This window comes from Danio aesculapii, chromosome 10 (genome assembly GCF_903798145.1).
Source record: "Danio aesculapii chromosome 10, fDanAes4.1, whole genome shotgun sequence".
In the NCBI taxonomy this organism is placed as follows: domain Eukaryota; kingdom Metazoa; phylum Chordata; class Actinopteri; order Cypriniformes; family Danionidae; genus Danio; species Danio aesculapii.
This window is the reverse complement of record NC_079444.1, coordinates 20701938-20715270: the sequence shown is the minus strand read 5'-3', so window position 1 is coordinate 20715270 and position 13333 is coordinate 20701938. Positions and strand designations below refer to the sequence as shown.

The 13333-nt window shown below is 35.5% G+C and overlaps 1 protein-coding gene across 3 annotated transcripts; it reads left to right on the top strand.

The window, feature by feature from the left end:
* The first annotated feature begins 3126 nt into the window (after positions 1-3126).
* Positions 3127-11670, top strand: plpp5 (phospholipid phosphatase 5). 3 transcript variants are annotated; one of them, XM_056467517.1, is made up of 8 exons: positions 3127-3379; positions 5156-5268; positions 7235-7343; positions 7467-7557; positions 8422-8485; positions 8722-8846; positions 10097-10267; positions 11148-11670. In XM_056467517.1, the coding sequence occupies exons 1-8, from the start codon at positions 3146-3148 to the stop codon at positions 11315-11317; spliced, it is 1077 nt and encodes a 358-aa protein (XP_056323492.1). In that variant the 5' UTR covers positions 3127-3145; the 3' UTR covers positions 11318-11670. The 3 variants fall into 3 exon arrangements, with proteins under 3 accessions (XP_056323492.1, XP_056323494.1, XP_056323493.1); XM_056467519.1 differs by having other exon boundaries at positions 3226-3314; XM_056467518.1 differs by having other exon boundaries at positions 3267-3383.
* Positions 11671-13333: the final 1663 nt, after the last annotated feature.

Sequence of the window (13333 nt, the reverse complement as noted above, 5' to 3'; positions counted from 1 at the left end):
AAGTTAACCCAAAGTTGGAAGGAAGTCAGAATTTTGAGCTTAAAGTCACAATTACCTATTTTATTTTGAATTCCATCACAGAAACCAGCTTCCATTGATATCTGTGCTAGATTCTTGCATCCGATGACAAATATTAGAAATTCTGTTGATTTGACTGCCAAACTGAGATTTGTATGTTTATGAAAATATCGTATGCTCTTACTTGCATCTGCATCTTTGAAACAAGGAAGGCATTTTGGGTCCTTATTCTTCTTTTTGCTTGTTTATCTTCTGATATGTGATATTTTTATAGTTTACATTTATTTTTATATAGCTTGCTTTTATTTTTAGAAATCGTAGGCACTTTTGTTCTTATAATACCAATGTTTGCCCTTATGTTTATAACGTAAAATATCAAGAAAATGCAGTTGGCTGGATGCAGAGCGCATATTTGTTATGCCTGGTCACTTTTGGTACTATTAATTTTAGTTTTCTTTTCTTTGTATGTTTCATCCGACATGGAGAATCACTAGAAATTGCCAATGATATTTCAGAAGGGTTTTTAACCCATGCGGGACTTCTTTTTTTGTGACATTTTCTTCAATCACTGATCTGACTGTAACTGATTATCGATTTTTCTCCACATCAAATGTTAAAAAGTGTATTACCTCCATTGATTCCAGTGTTTGGTGTCAGTGCACTGTATTTCGTGTACATTTTCTTTCTGTGTATTTGAAGGTGTCATTATCATTTTGTGCTATCCGAGCATGTTCTTTGTGTTAACTAAATTTACTAAAGGCGGTGTCCTACCAGCTTACACTTTGATTTCCGTGTACTGATTTCACATTCCTTTTAAATAGACTGTTTACTAATTCTTGCTACTGAGTTACAGAGTTTGTGTAAAGATTAATGTGTTCTTGTAATATTTTTCACCACGCACATTGAAATACCATCACACACTCCAACTGAATAAAACGTATCCTAAATGATATGGCTTGGGTAGAATGTATGTCCTCTCCAAGTTTTCTAATGATGTACTTCATGGATAGCAATTTCTTTGGCTATGTTATTTAGCCTGTGTCATTGCATTGTGTATGAGAATGATGCTTGATCAATTGTACATAGTCGGAAATGAAAAACAAAAAATGAAAAAAAAAAAACAACAACAGAACTCCATTGTCATTATATTGTAGTGTCATAAGAATGCTTGTAATATTGCTTCTGAATGTTTGTGAACGTAGAAAACATTTTGTACATTTTCTTTTCTTGTATTTTATTTGACCAACTTTTCAGATGTATTTCTTCAGAATTCATAATTTATTCTGAGAGTACTTTAAGCGACATTCCACAGATTTAAACGTTTTCAGACTTGCCTGGTTTGACTTCAATAAACTGTAATGAATGTTCAAGTGTTTCTTTGAATCCGCATTTGAATCGAGTTTGTCTTGATTGATGACCATGTATTTCAGCTTGGCGTAATGTGTGTATTTATGAGTATTTATTTTCGGTACAATCCAGTGCATGGGGAAATACCCACTTTATTTGGTCCACCTGTCCAACTCCTTGTTAATGCAAATTTCTAATTGGCCAATCACATGGCAGCAACTCAATGCATTTAGGCATGTAGACATGGTCAAGACGATCTGCTGCAGGTCAAACCGAGCATCAGAATAGGGTAGAAAGGTAATTTAAATGACTTTGAATGTGGCATGGTTGTTGGTGCCAGACGGGCTGGGCTGAGTATTTTAGAAACTGCTGATCTACTGGGATTTTCACACACGACCATCTCTAGGGTTTACAGAGAATGGTCAGAAAATTAGAAAACTGAGGTATGCAGAAAAGCATGTCTGAATCCACAACACTTCCAACCTTGAGGCGGATGGGCTACAGCAACAGAAGACCACACCGGGTGACACTCCTGTCAGCTAAGAACAGGAAACTGAGGCTACAATTCACACAGGCTTACCAAAATTAAACAATAGAAGATTAGAAAAACGTTGAAAAACAAAACCATCTCCTTGTAAATGAAACCATTCTGCCTTGTATCAACAGTTCAGGCTGATAGTGGTGGTGTAATGGTTTGCGGGATATTTTCTTGGCACACTTTGGGCCCACTAATACTAAATGGGTATTGTCAGCACCACAGCCTACATGAGTATTGTTGCTGACCATGTACATCCCTTTATGACCACAGTGTATCCATCTTCTGATGGCTACTTCCAGCAGAATAAAGCACTATGTCGTAAAGCACAAATCATCTCAGACTGATTTCTTGAACATAACAATTTGTTCACTGTACTCAAATGGCCTCCACATTCACCAGAACCCAATCCAATAGAGCACCTTTGGGATGTGGTGAAATGGAATATTGGCATCATGGATGTGCAGCCGACAAATCTGCAGCAACTGCGTGGTGCTATCATGTCAAAAAGGACCAAAATCTTTGAGGAATATTTCCAGTAGCTTGTTGAATCTATGCCACAAATGATTTAGCCAGTTCTGAAGGCAAAAAGGGTCCAACACGGTACTGGTAAGTTGTACCTAATAAAGTGGCCGGTGAGTATCTGCTTTTGCACGTTGTCGAGGGTTAAAGCAGCCTACAGGGTTTAAAATGCGTTCGAGAATCTCTAGAGGGCGCTTGAATCATGATGGTTTATGATTAGGATGTCCGATTCATATGAATCGATTCACACGGACCAATTAAAGTAACATTTGGTTATATTATTCAAATTGCAAGTAGGTTTGATTAAATAACCACATGTACATGTAACTTGTACAAAAAACAGTGGCTGTAGCCTAAGGCTGACTTTGTACCTTAATAAAAATCGTATTTTAAAACAGCAAATTTCCTTTATTTGTTCAATATATTTCAGAAGTTGTAGCGTATTTTAAACTAAGTTTATTCCTAATTTCATGACTCCGGTGCAGTCAGAAACCATAATCAAAAACAATAATACAATCGTATGACCTATGATAAGACTGAGAACAACTTATGTAATATGGTGCTTTTGTTAAGAATATTATTGATGAATATTTTGCTTCTTTTTTTTTTTTTTACAAACTAGTCTTTCGCCCTGCGAATCGACTCGATTGAGTCATTCAAAAAACCCATTCAACCAACCGACTCCATCGCGATTCGAGCATCACTGAGAGCACTGACGTGTTCATGTCAGTGTTCGCAGTGCCTCGTCAGAGCTGCTCTTTATCGCTGCTCATCTTCTGCTGCTGCTGGACATGTCAAATATATATGATAGACATTACGAGGTTCTTCTCCGGTGGCTGCCCTCAACAGCCGACGAGGCGACGGTTTAAGCGGAAAAGGAAAGAATCCGAAGGTCTGTATTCAAGCCCGCGCTGCAGACAATGGACGGAGGATGCGCGGTGTCGTGTTTGCGGAAATGTTCGTAAGCAAATAATATCACAGATGTGCCGCGGTGGGTCGCGGCTGGTGTCGGCACATCTGCTCAGGGATTCACAGTTTACCTCTCGTGGTGCTCTGGCTGTTTCACTTGGACATATCAACCTTTGCTTTCTTTTTGAAGAAATAAAACGCTACATTTAGCTGCGATTTGAAACATGGTAGCTGGTTTCTTGTAGTTCTAAATGTCCATTTTAGACTAGTCACAAATTTGACAGCTTGTTAATGTTGTAGTATAGATCATCTTTAAACTATATCTGCCAGCTGTTCACACTCCCTTAACCTGGTAAAACTGGTTTTTGGAACATGGTAGATGGTTTAAACTGATATGATGTGGTCATAACTTGATGATCAACTGCTATCTAGTAGTGCTTCCAAGTTAAAGTGGATTTTGCAAAGTGGTAGGTGTCAATTTATAACAAAGTAGAATATAAAAAATATAATCTGGACTTTCTTTAACAGTTCTGTACTGATAAGCTGCTGAATAATACACATAAGGTGGTAACTGGTTTCTCCTTGGTTTAATAACATGTTCAGCCCCAAACCTGGCAGTTACCATCTTGAGCTGACTAAACTGGTCTCTGGAACAAGTTAGCTGGTTTCTAGCACATCTAGTGTAGTCATTAGTTAGCCACCAGACTAACTACAGTAGCTGCTTTTACTTAGTTCTTAGGTTGATATTTCTTTTAAGCTGGTTTGTAACTTATTCCAGCTCAACCAGGTTGTAATGATACTGAGGTAAAGTTGGTTTTATATTCGCACATTCTTACTTTCTCAATAGTATCATTTCAGAAAAGTATTCTTTGCAAATTCTAAGCCAGGAAGTTATGTTATTAGCCAATGACTATCAAAGTACAATATTGTTTACAGTCAATTAAATAGTGCTAATGTTGTTTTAAAGTCATTCCAACATGCGATTTCAGACCGAATATTCAAGGTAGTGTGGATAAACACCATAGAGAGCATACCTGTCACTGTTCAAAACCGAACAAATGTGGGAATATAAAACCAACTTTACCTCATTTTTAATGATAACCATAATTAACTAGAATCTTTTTTTACTGAATTTAACATTGTGATAGCTGAAAAGTTGTAGCTCAGCAGCAAACCTGACAGATTGAGGGTTTATGCTGGTGTAAACTGGCATCTCCTGCACCTTTTTACAATACTCTGGAACAGTGTATAGTTTCTAGCTCATCCATGGTGGTCATTAGTTGGCAATAAACTAGCAACTATCAGGTCACTGATCCAAGATCGTCATTAGTTGGTTTTCAGCTATAAATCAACAATTAGGTGGATATAATTATTGGTCTGGCAGTTTTTGGAATATAGTAACTTGTTAACTAGTTTGAAATGTCTGTCAGTGACCAACTAGAAACCAGATACCATCTCAAACTGGATTTTCTCACAGGCTTTTTTGCTTCAGGTGTAACAAACTTAACATAAAATCCCCATTCGGGCACTCTAGTGGTTTGGGTTAATAATACTAACCAGCTTCCCCAATAATATCTCCTCAAACACATGTAATGTTGGTGGAAGGTTGTTGGTGATTAAAGAAATAGTTCATCCAAAAATGAAACTTCTGTCATCAGTTACTCTCCATCCATTTGTTATAAACGTGCTCAAGTTTCTTTCCACAAAATATGTTAGCTTTTGGATGAACTGTCCATTAACTTTATCTTTGATTCTGTGTGTTATCCAGTGTATCCACATATAAACTTCAGATTAATACAACAATCATCCTCCACTTTCTTTCAGGTTTTAGGAGCAGGTGACTTCAATGACAAACCAAGACCAAAGATGAGGAAGACTATTGATAATGGCTTCATTGCTGAAGTTGCTGTACGGCTGCTGCTTTTGGGTCTTTTTCTGTAAGTACTCTTATTTTTGGCTGGTATTATGAAATTTAAAATCTGATTTTACTGTACATTTGGCCTGAAGTATTTCTCTGGGTTTGAAAGATGCGTCATTCATAACCTGTTATGCTAGTCTTTTGTAATGTTCTCACAAGCTAACTGGTATATAAAGTGAGTGATGGTTGTGTTTGTGTTGTAAAAATGAGGATTGTTTGAATGAATGAGCTACTGTAGGTTTCCATCCAAAGATGACAATTAAACTTATGCCCAAAACTGGAATATTGCATTAAAAGTTTGCAAATAAAGCACAGTTTATATACAATAGAGTAAAAGAGTTAAAAATGGTCACTTCCTGATAAACCACCACCAATTACCATAGCCACTGTAGGCTTTTTTTTCTTGTATAATAAATTACTTGCACCTCAGAAGTAGGCCTGTCACAATAATCAATATATCGACTTATCACACAACACATGGACATGACCTCAATCATTTTTGGTGATGCAATATATATTGCCCATACATAACCAATTCTAGCAGCTGTTTAGCTGATTGTGCAACAACTCTATTGAAGGTGTCAGTGTCAGTATGGTTAAAAACACCATATAGTATTTACACCATATAGTATATACTATATAGTATTTACTATAGTATTATAGTATTTACTATAAATTACTTTAGTATATTCAGTCTGACAACTGAAAATAGATCTGGTAGCAGATATTGCAGTCTCTTTCTTTTTACCTTTTAACATTTTTGTTAACATTTATTATTATTTATTTAGGATATGCGCTTTTTTGGGGGGGATTTTGCTGGCATTTATTTAGGATAATTGTTCAATCGACTACAATTAAATTAAATAATCTTAAGAATAAAATATGTGTTCTTTGGAAGAGTGTACTTGCATTATGATGCTATTATGTTGTCTTTCTGGCATTATATAATGAGTAGCATAAAATGGTCTTAAAATGACAATATCATTTATCACAATATATTTTGGTGCAATATATCGTACAACAAAAGATAGATATTATGATAGGCCTACTCAAAAGATGAAGACGAAACGCAATGAACGCACGGTGATTTTGGAGGTGTGAGTGCGTTCTTATGGAGTGCAGATTTTAGAATGACCTAAACAACATTTCAGATATTTTACAATATGGTCAGATCCGTTGGTTTGTCCGGTAATTCCATTCCATCGCACTAGTGTTGCTTTCGTCAATGAAAATTATGACTAAATATAGTCATGAACGAACTTTTATCGCTTGACAAAAATGAGACTAGATGCGATGACAATGCTGATCATGTGACAATAACTACATTTATAATATTGTTGATGAATAAAAACAAGACTAATTGTCTCGTCATTTTCGTTGACTGAAACATTTTTTAATGAAACGAATAAAAACTAAACACAAAGACTAGACTAAAAATAAAATTAAAACAGGCTGCCAAAAACAATACTACATCGCACAATATTGGAAAAACTGACATTACAATATTTTGTTTTTCTGCGATTTTATATATTGTGATATGAATAGAATTACACACTATGACTATTTGGGAAAAAAAATCTAAATTTTACATCGATTGTGATATATCTTTTTGGGAAAGTGCATCTGCATAAAATATGATACAAAAATATACAAAATAATATAATTTTTATTTAATTTTTTACATGTAAATGTAAAATAACAGTGTCGTCATTGTATAAATATATAAACCCAATTAATCAAATCTCCTTTTTAAAGCAGAAACCTTTTTTTATTGCTTGTGTCCAAATACTTGCGATGTGACTTGCAGATTCACACATTGTGATATCAATGCTGAAACGATATGTTGTGCAGCTTTACATTGCACCCATTTATGTTATCCCATGATGATCTGTTAAAACAAAATCACATGACTTTTGTTGATGCACATGCTGGAATTTGGTAAATGTGTGTCCATTGTAGCTTAAGTGCTTTTTGTGTGTTGGCAGTGTGACAGAGGAGCTTCCACCATTCAGCCGTGAGATCCAGCCGGAGGAGCTCTGGCTCTATAAGTTTCACCCTGTTAAAAAGGACCGTGTTCCTACACGCCTCATGTTTGTGAGTGCTTGTAACTCATGGTTCAGCTTTGATAGTGCATTTGAATATACAAAGCAGGGATGTGATGATGGTTATGATGAAGGGGAAATTACTTACTTATTTCTGATTAATCTCCTTAAACAGGCTATCGCCCTATTCACGCCACTGCTGGTTATTTTCTTATTTGCCTTCTTGAAACAAGGTGGAAAGGGAGATTTGAAAGAGGCGTCTCTGGGTAAGAAGTGCATGAAAATGGTGTTTTAATATAGTATAATAACATATTAAATGTAATAATTGTTTATATATAAAACTATAATAAAAATAAAATGTAAAGCATATAAAGGACATAATATGTTGGGTTAATATACTTAATACATAATATAAAGTATAATGTATTTTGTCATGTTTAACTAATAATTAGGTGTAATTAAAAATATATTTTCATATTTTATATGTTAAATCTATCATAGTACAGTAGTAATAAATACAATGATGCTATATATTTATATTTACATATATAAAATGCTTATAATTGGTCATAAAATTAATTATTTATATGGTTTTATATTATTTACATGAATAGTAGTACTATTATAGTTATAATAATAATGTAATAATAATAATATAGTAATAATGAAATATAATATTTTAATATATTTAAAAATATTTATGGTTTATGAATTATTCCTATTTAAGTATAATTAAAAAAATAAAACAGGGGTCATAATCATAAATAAATATCACAAAAGTAAATATTTACTAATATAATTATAAATATTTACTAATATGATGGCTCTAATTCAAAAGTTTATTTAAATAAATATATTAATTGTATAAATATAATAATAATAATAATAATTATACTTCCACTATTATAAATATATAATAACTGTTGATTTAATCATAATAATTTTGTCATTCATATAAAATTATATGTACCTTAATGTATGATTCTCAGTAATGTTTATTTATGGTAATGTAAATCATAGTGTAATATTGTGTAATGTAGCTGATAAAATTCAGAGATAATAATGTCATAATACTCCTGAGTGTTACTGTCGGCTAACGGAAGTCTCTCTGTGTGTTTTTTATGGCCCAGCTGTGACTTTGACCCTGGTGTTAAATGGAGTTTTCACTAATGCAATCAAGCTCGCCGTGGGAAGGTGAAAGAGTGTTTTCATCTTATTATAATGTAGACTTTGCACCAGATGCACCACAGAATACATACAGTGTACTGATGCACAAATCATTCTAACACAAAGAAATTCTGGCTTGGTAAATAACTTCAGAGAAATTTATTTATTTTTATTTTTCAGTTAATTTTGTTAATTAAGCTTTGACTTTCATAAAGGAAAAAAATATTAAGAGACTAGACACCTCAATTTCTCTCTTCCACCAGGCCTCGACCTGATTTCTTCTACCGTTGTTTTCCGGATGGCCAGATGAACCCAGAGCTTCATTGTAGCGGAGACCCGGATGTAGTGATGGAAGGCAGGAAGAGCTTTCCAAGTGGACACTCATCCTGTAAGGGTTCATTTAATTCTAGATTAAACTATTGTCCATCGCCCTCTTTAAATTCAAGAGCAATCGAGAAATGTGTAAGATAGTGCTAGATTTGACTGCCTTAGATGTAAAATTGTGAAAATCGTGTATTTAGTTGTAGTAGCATGAATGAAATTTCAGTTCATTTAAAGCAGCAAGTTGTTGATTGTTGCGATTGTATAAAGCTCACATAAAATTCTTTTTCAAACTGTGAATTGTTTGCAATAAAACCAATAGATGTATAAAAAAAAAATTATTGACATGGTTTACAATCCAAATACAGTCAAAAATAAATCAAATACAATAACATCTATATAAATGTACCTGAGGTATAATGAACAGGTATAATGTTAACAGTCTTATTTTGTGTACACTACTGTTCAAACATCTGCTAAGATTTTATGTTTTTGAAAGGAGTACAGTATCTTACTTTCCCTAAACAATGCAGTCATTCTGTATCAAATGAAGCAAATTGCAAGCAAATTTGGTTTTCGACCACTCAATCTGGGTCATTTTCAATGGTTTGTGTATATGTAGATCCATTGCAATTCCCATATCGCTGAAAATGAACCGTACAGGGCTACAAAAATAAAGATTACAAGAGAAAAGTGTATAGAGAATGAGAATACTAAGGCTATTTAAAATTTTAAATTACTTCTTGACTACTTTACAGACTTGCAAACTTTGGAAAAAGTATATATGGAACTTGGATATCCACTCACTGGCCACTTTATTAGGTACATCTTACTAGTTCCGGGTTTGGGCTCTCTTGCCTTCAGAACTGCTTTAATCCTTCATGACATAGACTCAACAAGGTACTGGAAATATTCATCAGAAAGGCGCATTATCCTGCTGGAAGTATCCATTAGAAGTTGGATACACTGTGGTCATAAAGGGATTGACATAGTCAGCAACAATGTGTTCAGAGATGCTCTTCTGCATACCTCAGTTGTAACGACTGGTTATTTGAGTTACTGTTGCCTTTCTATAATCTGGACAGTTGTACCTAATAAAGTGGCCAATGAGTGTATATACACTTTCTATAATTGTAATGTGGTCAAAAACCTGGAAGTGCAAAAAAAAAAAAAAAATTGCACACGTTAAAAGGTGTATTAGCCCATCAAAAACAATCATTCAACAGCTCCATACTCAATGGAGTACTACAAATATTAAGCTGTTTGGTGGTAGTAGTTTTGAAGCTGACTGTAGCCGTTTTTTTATTCTTGTCACAGTTGCGTTTGCAGGTCTGGGCTTTACGGCTCTATATGTAGCAGGGAAGCTGCACTGTTTCAGCACAGCAGGCCAAGGTAAAGCCTGGAGGTTGTGTGCCTTCCTCACCCCGCTCCTCTTCGCCATCATGATCGCCCTCTCCAGAACATGTGACTACAAGCATCACTGGCAAGGTGACAATGTGATAGCACCGTCACTGTCCTACTGACATTCACCGCTTTAATGATTACAAATAAAGGGACAGTTCACCCAAAAATAAAAACTATTTACTCACCCTCAAGTGGTTCCAAACATTTATAAGTTGTTTTTTTCTGTCAAACACAAAAGAGGATATTTTAAAGAATGTCAGAAACCATTGCTAACATCTTTCAAAATATCTTCTTTTGTGTTCATCAGAAGACAGAAACTCGAACAGGTTTGTGACAAGTAAAAGGAGAGTAAATGACAGAATATTCAGTCTTGGGTGAACCATAACTTTAAGAAAACAATGATTTTTTTTTATTGCTTTCATCCAGCTAAAGTCAAACCCGAGTAAACGCACATCGCATTAAGACGTGGAGTTTTCCTAATTTGTTGCGTTTTCGAAGTGCAGTATCGACATGTACACAACTTAGTCATACTATTACTGTTGTGTAAGACTTTTTGCTGCGTCTTGCAATGGGATAAACGCACAGCATTGGTCATTGACGTCAAACTAAATGGAAAGGCTTTTGAGGAGGAATTAGCATTGAGTTGTCTGTTTGCACATCCAGCAAGACAAATAATTAACTTCGCCTGAAGCTTTTGTAAAATTAAAAATGAAATGCTTTAAACCGTATATGTATCATAACAAAGACAATCTGTAAACAAATAGTAAATATTTAAAGTCACCAAAGCCTGCATTTTATTTGATTTAAAATACTGCAAAACAGGAAAAATGTAAATATTTGTACACCTGTAAAAAAAAAAATCTGTTATTTTGAACAAATTCAGTAACCTGATTTTTACCTATATGTTACCAATGTATTGGTTTGCATGTAAACTTATTCAACTTGTTCTCCTGTGTATTTCCAGATGTGCTAGTGGGCTCTCTCCTTGGCTTGGTCTTCTCCTACTTATGTTACCGTCAGCATTACCCAGCTCTCAATGAACCAGACTGCCACAGACCGCTCCGAATGAGAGAAACGCCACTTCCAGCAGCAGAACGCAAGCAGGCAAACCCAGGCTACCTCTTACCTTTGTAGGAAAACCAGACCGATGAGTATATACTGTTTACCAAGCCTCGCTGCAATCATGTCTAGTTTTTGTGTGTGAACCGACGAGCACTTCTTGTTTCTGCCTTCCTATACCATTTTAAACATTCACAATGAACGATTTGTGTATCGTAGAGCGTCTTTTTGAAAATGTCTTTGTATCTTATCAAACTCTTTATATGTGAACTATCCCTGTGAGAAAAAATATGCATTATGTCATGACTGCTTCTAGGTCAGATTTACATATTAACCTGACATATTTATAGTGATCTCCAGTAGTACTGTACGCTACAGGAAATCCCCTGATATCTTTGTCAATAAAGTTTGTGATGATTTCTAATGTATCAGCTGGAGTTTGGTCAGCTCATTCGAGATTTCAGTAGTGAGAATGATCATTTGCTATGAGGAGACTTTGCTCCGTGTTATCTGTCATTGGGAGTTTCCTAGAGGCGAGTCAATGATGTTGGGTTTTGTCTGTTTTTATGTTTGTTTTGGGTTTTTCAAGCACTAAGGACTATCAATTATGATTGAACCTTTATCTGAACTATGGGATGCCCCAGTTGCTGTGGCCCAGACTTACTGATGAGGTCACTGAATAGGTAAGGATCTGCTGAGGAAATAAAGATGTACTAGAGGTCATTTATTTAATATGGTTAATTCGACCCCTCTAAACTGATACAATGATTAAAAATAAATAAAATTAAGTTTTAACAAAAACGAAAATGTAACAAGATATGGTGTTTATAACAGACATTTTAGTTTGTTCTTTTTAACTTCTGTTTTTGTATTAAATGTAGTCATGGCTATGCTTTTGTTACACACATTTGTCTAACAAATTATAGTAAGAAAAACGAAATAAATGTTTAATTTATGGAAAAATTAGGTTTATTAAAATACACTCACTGGCCACTTCATTAGGTCCACCTGTCTAACTGCTCGTTAACGCTCATTTCTAATTGCCCAATTACATGACAGCAACTCAATGCATTTAAGCATGTAGACATGGTCAAGACGATCTGCTGCAGTTCAAACCGAGCATCAGAATGAGGAAGAAAGGTGATTTAAGTGACTTTGAATGTGACATGGTTGTTGGTGCCAGACAAGCTGGTCTGAGTATTTCAGTAACTGCTGATCTACTGGGATTTTCACACACGACAATCTCTATGGTTTACAGAGAATGGTCTGAAAAAAAGAAACTATCTAGTGAGCGGCTTTTCTGTGGGCACAAATGCTTTGTTGATGTCAGAGGAGAATGGCCAGACTGGTTCCAGCTGATAGAAAGGCAACAGTAACTCAAATAACCACTCGTTACAATCGAGGTATGCAGAAGAGCTTCTCTATATGCACAACACATCCAACCTTGAGGAGGATGGGCTACAGCAGCAGAAGACCACACTGGGTGCCACTCCTGTCAGCTAAGAACAGGAAACTGAGGCTACAATTCGCACAGGCTCACCAAAATTGAACAATAGAAGATTAGAAAAACGTTGCCTGGTCTGATGAGTCTCAATTTCTGCTGCGACATTTGGATGGTAGGGTCAGAATTTGCCTTCAACAACATGAAAGCATGGATCCATCCTGCCTTGTATCAACGGTTCAGGCTGGTGGTGGTGGTTTAATGGTGTGGAGGATATTTTCTTGATACTTTGGGCCCATTAGTACTAATTGAGCATCGTGTCAACACCACAGCCTACCTGAGTATTGTTGCTGACCATGTCCATCTCTTTATGACCACAGTGTACCCATCTTCTCATGGCTAGTTCCAGCTGGATAACGCGTCATGTCATAAAGCGTGAATCCTCTCAGACTGGTTCCTTGGACATGACAATGAGTTCACTGTACTCAAATGGCCTCCACAGTCACCAGAACTCAATCCAATAGAGCATCTTTGGGATGTGGTAGAACGAGAGATTCGCATCATGGATGTGCAGCTGACTAATCTTCAGCAAGTGTGTGATGCTATCATGTCAATACGGACCAAAATCACTAAGGAATGTTTCCAGTAGC